At 36.6% G+C, this 16475-nt stretch overlaps 1 protein-coding gene across 10 annotated transcripts in view; it reads left to right on the forward strand.

The window, feature by feature from the left end:
- Window positions 1-16475, forward strand: part of PTPRM (protein tyrosine phosphatase receptor type M) — a 442084-nt gene that overhangs the window by 172532 nt on the left and 253077 nt on the right. For all 10 annotated transcript variants that reach the window (XM_040065094.2, XM_040065165.2, XM_040065318.2 and 7 more), the window contains exon 7: window positions 2401-2694. In XM_040065094.2, the coding sequence (XP_039921028.1) occupies window positions 2401-2694 (294 nt within the window). The remainder of the gene's footprint in view (window positions 1-2400; window positions 2695-16475) is intronic.

The following is a 16475-nucleotide window of genomic DNA, read 5'->3' on the forward strand; positions in this document are numbered from 1 at the left end:
GAATATCTGCTTAATTGAGTCTCATGTTTTTAACTAGTCACTTAATATGAGCATCATATTTGTAATGAGAGGTTAGTTTTAGATAGTCTCAGTCTCTGGCAAGAAAGTAACTTTCGGTATTTAACCGTGTTAATAGTATGAAATTGCAGTATATGCTGGCTTTGCTGAATTAAAGTAACTTGAATTAACCTTCTTCATTGTGGTCCCAGAGAAATGAAAAACATGCCCTGAGGTATAAAAAGACAAAAAAATACTGTCTGTTTCAAGTACTTGTAATATGTGGAATGAATTGGTGTAACCACTAACCTTAGTGACCTAACTCCTGAGTTTGCATTTTGAATGGCACTTCAACAGCCTTTAGTAGCATTTGAAACTTGAAAGTAATTAACTGTTCTTTCAGCATGGCTAAGTAAATGCCTTAGGATGCTTTATAAAAGTTCCATTTCATGTCTTGGTTCACAAAACAGCCTAATGATTTAAATTGATGCTAAATCATTTTGAGTCAAGCCAGAACTGTTTCCAGACGTACTATCACTGTATGAAGCCGTAATTTATATGCTTAGGAAGAATAGTTTCAATAAAACTACAGTATGTTTCTAACTTAACAATGACATCAGTTTGCCATTTACTGCTATTGACAAAACAATGCTTTCACTGCTGATTTGAAAATCTAAACAATGTTCTTTATATCCTGGAATCTGCCACAATATATTAAGCTATTTTTATGTCTGTTCCAATTAGTAAAATGCTTAATAGATAACTTTGGAGATGTTCTGGTCTGTTGCCCTTTGTATTGTGTTTTTCATGATAGTAATCATTTAGTTTTGTTAAGATGAAAGCACACAGTGATGACACCTGTGTTTGCTGGTTTGTATTGTTGTATTTCAGCAATTGCTAACAGATTGCACAGATCGAAGCTTGCATACAAGTGTACCCTGCTAATTAGAAACACCATCTATCTGAGGCACAGCTAATCTTCAGTGTACTTCGTGCTCTGAGTTACTCTTTCTATAAATGAAAAAAGGTAGCATACTGTAGGATAGTTACGTGTTTGTTGAAATAGCATTTCTGCTATTCCTCAGGAAATATTGAATGATTCTCAGAGATCCTTTCTCCCTTTTGCTTCATTCTTTATGTTCTTTGCTTTAACTGTGACTTTGAAGACCATGACAGAATGATGAAATACATAAATTCACCTTCTTGTCTGTTTGACTACCTGTATCTCAACACAGGGGGAAATGGTTAGCAGAAGAGGATAAATCTGAATCTAAAGCTTAGGGAAGACAGATATCCTGACTTCATTGCATATTCTGTGTAGCCTTAAGAAGGTGGCAGTGTTTGCTGATAGATATGTTAAGAATATTGGATCAAACAGTGCCTTATTATGGTGGCTTGATTTCATTCTACATGAATATATTTAACCAACAGGAAGGCAAATTTTTTGCAGATACGATTCATGAAACAGCAGAGTAATTTAACCAGTAGGAAAAAAAGAATTTGTTATTTACCTTTAACAAAAGATGATGTCTGCAAATTATTTCTATGGTCTAATTTAAAATAAGATGCCCATCACATAGTAAATTAAAGTGGGTTTAAAACTTTGGTCAGTTTTCAAATCTTTAGAATCCAAACTATGAGGATATCACATACATGTTTCCTCTGTGATACAGAGTACCATTTCTGTGTAGTAGTTAGTGAAAACAGCTATTACATGAAGTAGAAACAGACCTCTAGTAAAAGCTCAAGAAATCCCCCAGCTTTCATTTAGAAGCTCTTTAATTTTAACCGAAGTACAGAACTTGAAAAATTACTGTACATACTCTGCTTACAAGAAATCTGAAAATATGAAGGCTAAGTAGTTAAGTACATGAAAAATAATTAATAAAAAAAAAATTGTTTCTGTGCTGAAATTCCAGTTCTCATTATGTGTAAAGAAATTCCAGTTCTCATTATGTGTAAAGGTAGGTTACAACATAAGTTTTAGCTTAAAAACATTAGTTTTGAGTAGGATTAATGTTAATATCCAGAACAAACTGTATTTGTATGAGAAAACCTGAGATTATCTTTCTTTTTAAATTGAGAATTGCCACCAAATGTCTAGTGGGTAGAATTCCATTTGCACATGGTTTGAAGTTAGGTGGTATAAACTAAAAGCTTTAGGTTGTGTGGTTTAAACCAAAAGCTTCAGGTCAGAATCTTCAAGTGCATAAGCAAAAGAATCTGAATGTTGCAGTTTAATGTAAATAAGTCAGTCTGTAGTGGTGATTTCTTCATATCCGTATTTTTATGCAGTCTTCAACTCTAATGTAGTAAAAACCCCCACTGCTTATTTGAATGTTTTAGAAACAGAAGAAATGGAAGTGTAATCATAGCTTGTTATCATACCTTTCTGTTTTTCAGAGCCACCAGTTCCCATTGCTCCACCTCAGCTGTCCTCAGTTGGTGCAACTTACCTCTGGATACAGCTGAATGCCAACTCCATCAATGGGGATGGACCCATTATCCAAAGAGAAGTTGAATATCGAACTTCAAGTGGAAGCTGGTATGACATACAGCCCGTGGACTCCACAAGCTATAAGATTGGGCACCTGGATCCTGATACAGAATATGAAATCAGTGTATTGCTTACAAGACCAGGTGAAGGAGGAACAGGATCTCCTGGCCCAGCTCTCAAAACAAGAACAAAGTGTGCTGGTGAGTACTCCAAAGTGAAAGCAAAGTTGTAAGCATATTTCTAGGGCTGAAGACATAAATAAGTTAACTCACTTTTTTTTGTGTATTTTTACTGTCTGTGTTAAACCAGCTGGTTGCAGGAATTAAGACTGAATGGTTTTAAGTATAACCTATTAGCATTTTCCAGCTACAGTGACCTTGAAAGCAACCTTCCGTGCCACTGTAGACTGTAGATGAAATCATGACTGTGCATACTTTTTTTTTCAATGTCAGTCATATCAAGCTTGTAGATAAAGTGGAAAGAGATCCTGTGTAACAGCAAAGGCATTCACTGTTGAGTCTCAATTAGCAGATGGGGTTTAGTAGAGAACTGCTTTCTTGAGTGACTGACAGCATGTCTCTTTACTAAATGAGATAGTGCAATTTCTGGTGCATTGTAGCAATCTTGGCTCCTGTTTTGGTTGTTATAATTAATAGAACTGACCTCTGATTGTAATAGCATACAAAGTTCACCTATTATATAGAAGCAATTGTAGAATAATTTTCAGTAAGACTGGCAATGATATTAGTTTGGAATTTAGCTGCTCAGAAAATAAGAGAGGATACTGTGACCTTGATTTTTTTTTTTGGTCATTAGTACTTCCCCCCAATAACATGAATCATCTCTCTGCTGCTGTAAAGCTGGTGAAAGATGGGCAGGAGCGTAGCTAGAGGAAATGGGAGTAACAAGTGGTATTAGTTCATTGTTCGTAGTCTTTTAAAAGAATTACTTGGTCTGACTTGCCATTTTAACAGGAAGAGTTATGTACTTCAACAGAAATAATGTATTTCCATTGCATATAATTTTTGTAAAGTCACCTGGCCGCCTGTCAGTGAGTAAATGTCATTTCAGTTGAATTGGTGTGATGTCAAACACACAGTGAAATACAGTTGCTGTCAGAATCCCACTATTGTGTTCTGAAGATGCAAACTTATACAAGTACTAATCAGTTGATATTATTTTTGGTATATTTATTGCTCTCGTAACTGGAAAGAAGTATTTAATGAAAAGGACCAAAAAGCAGTACAGCGAAATTGTAATAATAGTTAAGTATTTTGTATTTATAAGATTTTTCTCTGTGAGGCTAAGAAAACTTCATCTTGGTCAAAAGTGGAGCATAAAAATGAAATATAGTTCCCTTCAGGAGGGTTTCTGGGTCACTATGCCCTTCATAGTAATGTAAATGTCTGTCTAGACAAGGTAAGTACGTATTTAATACACAAGCATTTCAGTTACTTTAAAATGAAACAGTTTTTCTAACAGCTTTGTCATCTGCTTGTATGATCAGGTAATGCAGTGCTGGGTGCTGTGTAAGTGAGCCTGTCTGTCCTGTATGGTTTTGTTGTGTTACCAACCTTGGGTTAGTCACAAATCCGAAACGCAGTGCCAGACAGGCTGCTATGAAGGAAATTTAACTCCACCTCAGCCAGACTTAGTGATATCCAGAATTTTAGTTATATTTAAGAATATCATATACTTGCTGTTCTTCTTAGTGGTACGTACTGTTGAGTGTTAAAGCAGGCATTCAGTTTCTTAAACCACTGTGTACTAGAAGTGTTTTATTACCTGCTAAGGTCTTGTAGTACATCAGAATTATTTGTGTTTTCATTAAGCTAAACAGTAACCTTCTTAAATTAAAAGCAGAAAGTTAAATGACTGAAAAATGTAAATTGAATGATGGTATTAAATCTGTCTCTACAAAATGGCTTTTTTAATAGCAGAAGACCCTGCTTTGAAGGTGTAGTGGTTATTGGTTAACTGTTAGCAAGTGACATGCTAATAACTGGCCCAAGGGTTTAAAAAGAGATGCTGATAAACTAATGACAGTATAATTAAGCTGGGTAGGAGTAAAATAATGCCAGTCTCCAAAGCATACCATAGAATTAATAAAACAGGAGTCTTTAAGAGAAGAATCATTGCACCTTTTTAATTACTGTGATAATTGCATGCTGCTTGCCTGTTCCCTAGGGGAAGATAGTGAACCACTTGGAGACTTGAAGCAGTATGCTAGGCATTCAATAATCTTAATAGTTCTCCAAAGTATTTGAAATATATTTTCATTTTAGCAAAATGAGATTTCAGAGGCTTGTAGTAGACAAGTTTTATCTGCAACTTTACTAAATAAAGGAGTCTATAATTAGAATGCAAAGGAAAAGAAAAATCTTTCCAGGCTTGGTTGCATCATACTCACTGGAGCAGTTGTCACTTTAGAAAGTGCTTTGTTTCCTTTTGATGAAATGTAATGTAAGTGCTCTTTCAGTGTAATTCTCGGAGAGCCAAAGAATTACATTCAGGTCTGGATTAGATTTAACCTAGAATGCGGAGTTCAGGTTTGAAGGAGTTTAATGGATTTTGGCCATGGTGAACCACATTAGAGTCAGACTTGATAAAAAGGGATTTTCTAGTTTAAAGGTGTGAAATGGAGGCCTTCGCAGGTTGTCTGGGATTTAAATCACCTGCTCCTATGCTCAAAGCTCCCTCTCCCCACAACCAACTCTAATGGAGTCATGAACCTAGAATGCAGAATGCCAGGGATGGGGCATGTACAACTTCTCTGGGCAACCTGTTCCAACTGCCTCACCACCCTCACAGTAAAGAATTTCTTCCTAATATCTGATCTAAACCTACTTCCAGTTTGAAGCTCTTCCCCATGTCCTCTCACTATTTTTCCTGATGAGACCCAATCTGACCCAAAACCAGTGGAGCTGTCCATAGTAAAACTAAAGTAGATGTGTTGAAGGATTAATAAGGTATGCTGTGTTTTGTTGTTTTTTCTTATCCATATCAGTATTTCTGTGGGTATATTTATTTATTTCAGGGCTTTCCAGCATGCTTTATCTTTGACATTCATTGCATGATACAAATCTTGATCTGGTCTGTGCCTCTGCATTCTGGTGATGAAACAGAGCCCCAGTTAAAACGCACCTGAATAATGCAGAACTGCTAAATGAGCTCCTGGAATTTTTTTTTGTTGTTTTGTTTTGTTTTGCTATGGCCCCTCTGTTAGGAGACTTTAATTTATGTTGTACCTAGAAACTGCTGGTGAACAGATTCGTCTTAAAGACAGGTACCTTAGGAAGAAAAGTTAAAATAAAACCCTCCCTCCTGCTAAGGGAGGGGATTGCTAAGGTCCCCTAGGGAAAGTTGTTTCCTTTTTCTCATAATTTTATTTTTCACTGTGACATTTGGCATAATTTCTGAAAATTAGCATACTTTCCTTTACTGAACCAGAAAATTCTATTGGAATTTAAGAAAATAAAAAAATATAAAAGAAAAGAATCTTCTGATGTATGATCCCCAAACTGTGGATTTTTTTTTTTTTTTTTTTGGTCCGATCTCTACTTCTTTGTGCTAAGACACAATTACTGCCCTGGAGTATTTGCAAAAACAATTGCTGTCAATTTAACCAATAATTTTCATACAATGAAATAACAGGAATGTTTTTAATTAAAACAAAACATAGTTGATTTTGCTGTCTCTTCTATTTCTTCACCTGAGCTTGTCAGGAGGGAAGCTGTTACTCCCAGTACAACTGAGCTCTTGAAACACTGCTGCAGGTTTGTTGTAAAATGTCTGGTACTCCTAGAAGGCTTGTTACAATCTAGAAGAACAGGGCAGAGGAACTCCTTAAATCCCCTCTGTTGAAAAAGAATAATCTTTGTGTTTCTTAATTTGCTCATTGCTTTGGCTTCAGCTGATTAATCTTCCAAGGTATCAAAATTATTTCACTAGTTCTCTGCTGCCCACTGGCATTGTGAACAAAAATCTACGTGTGTCAGAATACACTGATGGAAGGAGTATCCTCTCTAATCAATTCAGGCCCACATCAGGTTGCACCGGGCAGATGGCACAGATCAGGAACTGTCTCGAACCCTGGATTTAAATTCTGTGTGCTCAGGTATGCTGAACAGTACTCAGTGCTACCACTATCCTCCTGCCCTATGCCATGGAGCACTGTCCAGGTCGTACAGGAGCGACAATCTGTATCTTCCTGTGTACATAATTCTGAATAATAAGCCAGTTTTGTAGTTGGTTTTCCCTATTTTCCACCCTCCCACCTTTTGTTATTAATTCTCTAGGTAGTCTCTCACTTTGTCGATGTCCTTGCCATAGCCTTTCTTGAAACTCAGTGGTGCTTACTGCTGATTTCCATGCCCTTCCCCATTGTATGTCACCATTAGGAAAAATTAATTCCTTCCTAAGAACTTCACAAGGTTGAAATGGCAGCTTCTTTTCTTGGTCCTTCAAGACTTGAATCTTTTGACCTTTTTGTCTCAAGAAAAGAGGAAGGAACTTTCTGTCACTGGGAATTAAGTTATTCCTTATTGTTGCTATACTGTGGGGAGCTGCCAGTGAAGGGTGTTTTTTCAGGCATATAACAACTTCAGTTCATTGCTTAGTTTTGTGATCAGAGGAAAATGTCAATTTGGAGTCATACTGCAGGTTTTTTTCCACAGCGCTTTCTCTCAGCAATTTTTTCAGAAGTTTTAACCAAGGTTTTTGCAGGTGTGTTGTATTAGAGCTAGACCTCAGGTCAGAGACACCTGAACTCTGAGGAGTAGGGTGCAGATATTGCACCATTTCATTTTCCATGGAAAAGTTCCATGATATTTCTAGTCTCCATTCTGAACCTGAAACTGTAATAAACCTTAGTAGAAAGTTCTATCGATTTATCAGAACTAGAAGTCCACAGTGAGCTTATATTTTATTTATGGTTTTATTATGAAAGTAAGATCCTACTGTATTGTCCTTTTTCCTGATGCCTTTCTGATACACAAACCGTCTCCCACAAGGTCACTTTGTCCCAAGGGTAAAAGCTAGTTTTGGATTTTCTGCACTGTAAAAGGTGAATTGCAGCTTTCAGATGTTCAAGAGGTAAATGGAAATAGAACTTCAATAGAATTCCGAGAAAATACTGCATAGCGTATTATACATATTTCCATGTGTCTCTGTCACTGGTCACTTAGTTCTGATGGGAAAACAAAGCAGAAATGCATCTTCTTGGAAAGGGCCCTTCAGAAAACACAAATGGTGTTTAGCATTGACTGGTGTATGAAAGTTCTTCTTTGGCAGCCACTTGTCCAGAAACAAGCACCCTAGGTGTTACTTACTGAGATGACTTCTCTGATGCCTTGTTACAGAACAGCCTCCCCTTGTGTTATCAGGAGTCTTGGGGTGGAAAAAACCCAGATAAGCCAAATTCCTTCCATATAAAAATCTCTTTAAATCAAGTTCTCTTCCTCCTTGTCTCACAGTCTAGAATTTCCCCTAGGAATCCTTTAAGTTCCTGAAAAAAAGAAAAAACAAGGGGGGGGGAAAAAAAAAAAAAAAAAAAAAAAAAAAAAAAAAAAAAAAAAAGGGGGTGGGGGGGGAACCCAACACCAAACAAGAAACTACAGTCTGGACAGTCTCACCATAAACCCTGGGAAGATGATGGAAACAATTTCCAGGAACACAAGGGACAAAAACATGATCAGTTGTAGTCAGCAAGGATTCATGGAGGGAGAGTCATGCTTGATGAGCCCGAACTCCTTCTGTGGTGAAATGGTTTTGTAAGTGAGTAAAGAGCACTGGAGATACTCAGAAGTTATCTGGACATCATACAAGATGATGTAGTTGGCACTGATAGAGCAAGGGTGGTGTACAGTGAGGATTGGGCCAGATGAGCCAGGCCCTTCCTGCCTCAGCTATTCTGTGATTCCAAGTTTCTGTCAAAATCTGGGAAGAGAAGCTGTCACCATTGTGTTTGTTAAATTCTCTAAATTCTGGACTCTGCTTTAATATGCAGGGATGTATCATGATGTTTCTACTGTATTCCTGTCCTTGTCTGAAGCTGTATAAACAGGGAGGTACAGTAGGATGGAAAGACTTTTATCACAGACAAAATTGAGTTCCACTAGATCGTTCTGGATGCTTCTCTAAATTTGTGGTTGACAGTGATAGTGAAAACAGAATATTTTCTTTTAGGAAATAAACACCATGAGAGTATCTGCCCTTTCATCCCAAACATGTCTTTCCTTTGCAGGGGAAATCATGGGTTGGTTCTCCATTCAGTGATTTTCAGCCTGTGAACACAAAAACTTCTCCAAATATTGGCAACCAAGAGAACTGGTGTTATATAGAAGTTACTAATACCTGCACTTTTGTGTCCCCATTGATCCCTAAATAAATAGGTTTTGGTTAGATAGGGCATCCAGAGATCTCACTTGAGAAATAGAACCTTTTCACTCCCCATCACATGAAGGGGAGGGAATAAAAGGACAGAAAAACTGCTTCAAATATCTAGGTCTATTGGCTCTCTTTCTGACACATGTTGAAGTATAAAAGGAATATAGGCACATAGTGTTGGTAAGGACACAGGGCATGAAACCTGACCATCCGTTCAGGTTTTTTTGAGAAGCTCCCCATAAGGAGAAGCATTTGGGATTCTTTTCCTGACAGTTGCAGCTGGGTTAATATACAGATGGAAACAGAGTGTATATAAAAATAGCTGCCATGGTTGTGTGAAAAGCAGTCATATAAATGGAGACTTATTTCTTCACTTTAATAGATTCCCATTTCAAAACATTTGCAGAGGAAGAAATTAACCTGCTCTTTGAGACAAATGAACCTTCACTAACTTAGAGCAAACCTGAGGGGCAAAATTATTAATTTCACATCTGCCAGGTGGAGGGAATGTGAAGAAAACATAATGACCCTTAAGGAAAAGTAGATAATATTATTTCCTCTGTGACTTATCTTCATCTCCAGTCTTTGTTGCAGTCTCTTATTAGTTATAAGGATAAGCTCAAAAGCACGCACTCAAACAATTATTGTACCCAGCTTCAATTCCGGAAGAATTGCTTGTTATGGAGTGAGAAAAGCCCAGCAAGCTGGGAGTGTACTGGTTATAAATAAAAGACTGCTGTGTGGGCACCTTTAATGGAAGTGGTAAATTATAAATACTTGTAAATACTTGTAAAAAATACTATTTTTACAGGGTATTCCTTAATATTACTCTGTTCTGAACAAATGAAATATAAGCTGTTTCATACATGCTTTGGATCTCTCTCAGAAGTATATTATTACTGCAGATTTAAATGAATGCATTGGTACTCTGTTATTAAAAGCAATTAAAAATAACAGGAAAGGGCGTGCTGTGTCTTTCCAGTGAAGTTTCATGGGTGCCTTGAAATTTATCCTTACCCAGGTTTATGCTGAGCACTTTCTCCCTTCATGTGAGGCCTGTTTTTACATCAGCTGTTCAATTCTCACATACAATTATACCATACTGTCTTCCACTCATAGACAAACTACATTTTTAATTATGTAAATCCTTTGGCAAAACTTTAGTAAATGAACAGGAAAGTATGGCTTTTCCTCTGACTTGGTCTTACCCAAAACAAAGGCAAAATCTTTCATACATTTGAAGTGGCCAAAGTACATTTACTTCAGTGTGTGTCTAAAAGAATACCTGATTGTGTGTACCAAAGAGTGTGCATGTGTGTATACAGACACACACACATATATTGCCGTCTCTTTTCCCTCCATATGTACATATATGAATGTATCAACCCTATGGCCAATGGGAATTTAGGCTCTAAAGGGCAAGTTTCTTGCTTAAAAAAAAAAAATAAATAGCTGTGTGAACTTTGGAGCTGAGTCTAAGACCCCCTTTTATTTTAGGAGCCAGGAAAATAAGCTGTCCCATAGACATCTATGATACTAAATATTACCACCTTGTGAAGGTAATCCCATTTTCCCTTACGACAGACTTGCATTGCAGGAGAGAGCTCCCAATTAAGCACAAATCTGTTGTCAAATGGAGTATTTGATGCTAGACTTTTGCTTGTCTTCTCTGAGCCTCCTGAATGGGGGCACTCTTTTGGCTCTCTCATCTTCTGGAATTAAATTCTGGCAGCGCTGTGTCAAATCAGTTTAAATTTTAAGCAAGTTATGTGAATGAAATTTGCCAGTGGTTTTAAAGGGTGTTGAAAGATGGAAATGGATGAACAGACAGGCATGCTCCTTGGTTTTATTATTTCAAGGCTCACTCTTTTGTTTGAGACTGTTAGACCGTGTGCTATCTTGCCCAGCAGCTTTGGCCAGCTTTAAAAACACATAACGGCTCAATTCTGTTGAAGTATCTGAAGCATGAAACATTCAGGCATGATGTAGAAACACAGAGATGCTTTAGTTTTTTAAACCTTTTAGTAGTTTGGGGTTTTTTTCAAATTACAAAAAAGGGTACTTATCAAAGGTTTTTAGAAAGGATGATAAATTAATTTTACCTCACTTCAAAGGGAAATGAGCAACTGCACCACTCAGGTGCTTCCAGTTTTTTTCAGTGCTTGGGAGGCATTTTGGCTTTGCAAACCTGTAGAGTCGTATGCAGAATTCAGTCCAACCTCCTAAAGGTTCCCAGGGAAAAAAGCTGATGCTGAGTTCTGGTATTACCTTTGCTATAAAGTTCAATTGCAACTTTATAGCCTAGACTGTAGGCTATGTGTCAAGTTTGAGACCTGAAATCAGGGCAGATACTGATGAAGAGATATCCTGACTTTGGAGATAAAAAATCTCTTCAGAGTACTAGGTTGTTGCAGTGATGTCCTACAATCCAAGGATTGTAGGTCATTTGTAATGCTGTCCTACAATCCAAGGATCTCTCCTGGTGAGCAAGTGTGCATCACGTTTCTGTTTAGAACAAAAATAAAGTTGAGACAGATCACAGAGCACTAAACCTCGACTTCTGTAGCTGTAAAAAATAGGTTTTTTGGTAATCCATCTAATTGCTTCTGAGTGTGTTGTTTAGGCAGAGGGGGCATCCCCATGGAGCTGAGATTCTTCCAGACTCTTAAGAGCCCAGAAACATATGAGTGAGGAAAGCTGCTCTGCATTATTTTTTTTTTTTCCCCTACTCTGTGTCTACATGGCTAAGCGAATTCGGGCCCAGGAAATAAAACATTTTACTGGAAAGCATTCAGCAAGGAAATACTAACCTGGATCACTAAGAATAAATAAGAAATAAAATTGAGAAAGGCTTTGCCTAGAATCATCATGAGGTACTGTGTTAAAAGATAAATAGAGGAGATTAAAATCAAATTGCCGGTAGAGTTAATGATTTATGGCTCTTGCGTTTCAGTATGCCCAACCATCTCGAATAGTTTCAACAACTGTGTTTTCAAATCTATACTTTTGACGTCTGCATTTACCTGTCTTTTAATTTATACCATCATTTGAGCACCCTTGATATTATTTAAAATACGCTAATAACTATCTCTGCATTTAGTTCATGCTTACTCATTCCATTAAATTTCATCCACTTCCCAGAAGGAGAGAGAAGGGCTTTCTTTTGGGACAGGGATAGTTCCGTTTCATTTGTTATTTCACGATTCAGAACTTTCAAAAAGCTCTCTGAAGGTATTTTGGTGCCGAAATTTTGCAGTAGAAAATCATGTCTGTAGTGGACTAATATGTCTTAGAATTATCATATGGAAAAATGCATGTAAAGCAAAAAGGTAAAAATAAGTGTTTACTCTTGACATGCAGAAGTGCCTTTTCATTTCTAAAAATTTTTGTTCTTTAGAAACAAAAATCAAATTGTCTGTCAGTTGCTCTTTGTTTTGACTGTTTCTGCAGATGTTTTGTTTGCAGTTAGCAAAAAAAAAAAAAAAAATCAGTAATTTTCTTAATTACTCTTGTGTAATGTTGCATTTGTGAGGATTAACCAATGTGTAACTGGCATGTTTGGCCAAGTAAACGAAAAAATAACTTTTAATGACCTGAGCATAATTATGGATGACTTTGGAATAACAACTGGCAAAAGTTGTACTATAATTAAATTTCCATTATAAAAGTTTCAGGTTTTTGTCTGACATGTGAGGCTAGATTGTGAAGAGTATTCATTTAAAAGAGGAAAAATTAGAGAGCTATAATTTATAATTCAGGGTAATCAATGAAAGCATTTCTTTTGTCAAAAAACCTTGCACTGAGAAACAGAATTGCATTGCATAGTTGTTTTTAAAAGAAACTAAAAATCCTTTTGTTATTTTTTTCACTTACTGTAAAAGGAGATGAAAAATTCTGGTGGTTGAATTGTGCTGCAATTCACAGTAATATTATGCAGATAGGGCTTCTCAGACTGTTTCTCTTCATTAACCTTTACTTTGTGTAGTCTATAACTAAGACTGTTTTTGAAGAAATATGATCTTTTTAAGACCATTTTAGCAAGATTCTGTTTAGTCTTGAACAGAGTTGTTTCTGATAGAAGTGACAGCGTCTTCTCATTTTCAAACTGTCCAGTTATTGATTGAGATGGACCCTTTGCTTTCCAGTACTGGAGTCTCAAAGAAAATGGGTAAAAACGTTTTGAGGCTACTCTGTTCATTTTTCTACATAATATTTCAAAGGAAGCACCAGCAAAGATTAGTATTTAAAAAGTTTGGGTACCAGATTTTCACAGGCAACAGCAAAGCTCAGAATAATCACTCTCATTTAACAATTGGATAAGTCATTCTTCTTCCATACACTCCTTTGAGCTCTGCATTTTCAGTAGTGTTTTATGTGCTTCAGTTATCACTGCTAATTAGGCACAGGTCTAATTGCACTCTGATTCCTCTTAATATACTATTGCACTCTGATTCCTCTTAATATACTATCTGTTCATTCTTTAAACAAAGTGTATATGCCATTCATTTCAAGATAGGGTTGGACTCTTGACTGAGTACTTTCATCTTACCTATGAGTCTGTTAAAACAATGAACTATTACTGCTCTGACATTATCACAGAACTGTTCGGTTTGAATCTTCCAAAACTAATTTATTTCCTTCTGTGTTACAGTGGCATAATCTCTGCTAAGCAGTTAGTGTACAATATGGTATTGAGTTCCTAAAACAAGTGACTTGAAAATAGTTTATTTTCATAATGATAATTTTCAGAGACTGTCTACTAAAATTCAAAGTGATTGTTTACTGCTGTGTATGCTACCACTTTAGTGCTAATCTCTCCACTTACAGATCATTGCTTATGAAAACAGTGTTAAATCTTAAAAATCTGTCAGGAAAGTACTTTTTGCATTCTTTTTTATGCTCTGCATAAAATTGCTTCCTGGTTGTTGCTGCAAGCTGCTGAGTCCAGTTTGTGTGTCTTCTTTCTTTTCATCCAAACAACAGACTTTAATCTTCACAAACTGATTTAAGCCTTGATTGTTAAAACTATATGATTTGCAGCTAGATAAAATCCTAGATGTTTATTCTGCATTTGGGACTTTACAGATGCACAGTTCTGCAGTGGATCAGATTTTAGGATGAGGTTTTTTCTTTAAAATGTTTTGAGCTGTCTTCTGTTATTGAGAAGTTTTAAGTGGCATGGCGCTAGATGTCTTCTGTAACAATTGTAATCTAATAGCAGTTTATTTGACAAGTTGAAATTCTGAAATGACAGGGCAAGAGTGTACTGCCTTTTCCATGTCTTAAGGATGCATGAAGAAGAAAAAGGTAACCTTCGGAGAATTCTATGAAAAGGAGTAAATCCCAGATCCACCTTAACGTTTAATTATTTCTTCATAGCAGCAAACATTACTTTGATTAAAAATTATTGTATCTAACATATCTGAGCAACTGACGGGAGCAAATCTTTATGAAGTTCTTAGATTGTATATAAATGATGACTTGTTTTTCAGATTTACTACTTGTGAGCACAAGTAACCAGTTTCTTTTTTTTTCCTTTTTTTTTCTTTTTTTCCCCCACAAGATTATTTATTGCCCTGAAGGGATAGTGGAGCTGTTAAACAATGATGGAAAGACACATTACAATGGATAAGCTAATTTTTAACTCATTCTCAGCAAAAGCTGAACTGTTGGCTAAAAGTTTCTATCATGATGACAGAGGAAGAATAGCCATTTCAGAATTAGTTGCTAATAATTGGCAGTAGGCTATGTAAGCATAGTCCTGAAAAGCACAGTTAATAAAGCAGTAATTAAAATAACACTAAATCTACTGCTGAAAAAAAATAATTCTGAGGCAAGTCTATGGTATTTATCAGGAGTAATCATGGAAACAAAGGAAGGTTTGTTTTTAAGGTACTAATAAGCAATCTGATTATGCTGTATAATTGTATTGCCATCATGCTGTTATTTCAGGTAATTTTATTTTCGCAAAAGTAAATATCAGCCAGTAAGACTAGACTAATTTTGCTTCCCATAATCAAACTTGAAAAGGTTTTGTCAATATTTTCATAATAAACTTTCTGTTGATTTTGCCCCAGAATTGCTATGAGTAATCCAAGGAAATGCTGTGGTTCCTTAGACAGCTTAGTGCCTATGGGAGCAATAGATACTACTCCCATAAACTTACTTTCTAAGATTCAGCAGAAGTATGAGTTCCCAACTAAGAGTTGCTTCCAGCTTTTACGTTCCTATCAGGAATGACGGTTGAGCTACTGAGTGTGTATCTTTGGTAACTTCTGTAGTCAGCGTGGAAGGACAGACATGAAAGGCTGATTGAAAGCAGGATCCAAACAAATCCAAACTTCTCTTTTAAAATACTCCTTTAATGATTTCCTGCTTTAAATTTGTCTTTTAAATTTTATTCTGTTTCTAGTGATGATAAAATGCTTCTAGGGAGACTAACCTACTGCATCTTTGTTAGTACCCACAAGTCTCTTTAGGGATAGAGATTAAGTATTTTAGGATGAAGGTAAGATCAGTTGCTCCTATCAAATGTGTAAAGACCTGCCCGAGCTGTTGAACAGTGATAGTCCCAATACCTATTGATGAAGGACTAAAAATAGTTACTTTCCTAAAATAAGATCTAGTTTAAAGCCGCTCTTTTAGGACATTGCTGATTGAGTTCTGTGATAAAATGGAGTATGGTGCTTTGACTTTCTGAATCTGAACAGAATGTGTTCTTATTCTAAACAGAGAATACGAATGTCTCCTTAATCTTCCAAACTGTATCCATTAATTTTAAATGGGCCATTGCCAAGGTTAAACACACTGACTCGGCTCTCTCTCAGTAGCTTTTTCAAGGATGATACTATTTGTTCTGTCAGTGGAGTTAGAAGTTGCCCAAAAGTCTAATATAAACAAGAAAATTTCTATACCAGAAGAAAAAAACCCCAACAAATCCTGAAGTCAACTGCCATGGGTTTTATGCAACTGATTTGAAATAATGTGAGAAACTGTGCTGGTTGAGAGTAAGCTGACAACAGAATAGTGACAGCAGAGTTCGTGTTCTAGAAGAAAATAAAAATAATTATCTCATTTTGTCAGAAGGATTAGATTTGTTTGCTTTCTATTTTTAATAATTCTTAATGGAAGAGGAGAGGTTTTCTGGAGGGTCTTTTTTCGTTAAATTTCACATAATAACAGAATCACAGAGGTTGAAAAGGAACATCTTCTCCAATCATCACCCTAAACCATAACCTCAAGGGTCACAGCCGCATGCTTCTTGAATGCTTCCAGAGATGGTGATTCCACCACCTCCCCGAGCAACGTATTCCAATGCCTAATCACTCTTTCAGTGAAATTTTTTTTCTAATACCTAATCTGGACAATTTAGGGCCATTTCCTCTCATCTTTTCACTTGAGACACGGCAGAAGAGAGCAATCTCTACCTCACTATGCCCTCCGTGCAAGCAGTTGCAGAGAGCAATAAGATCATCCCTGAGCTTCCTTCTTCTCCATGCCTAACACCTCCAGCTCCCTCAGCTATTCCTTATAAGTCTTGTGCTCCAGACCTTTTACCAGCCCTGTTGTCCTTCTCTGGACATGCTCCAGCACC

Source organism: Hirundo rustica, chromosome 1 (genome assembly GCF_015227805.2).
Source record: "Hirundo rustica isolate bHirRus1 chromosome 1, bHirRus1.pri.v3, whole genome shotgun sequence".
NCBI classification, from domain to species: domain Eukaryota; kingdom Metazoa; phylum Chordata; class Aves; order Passeriformes; family Hirundinidae; genus Hirundo; species Hirundo rustica.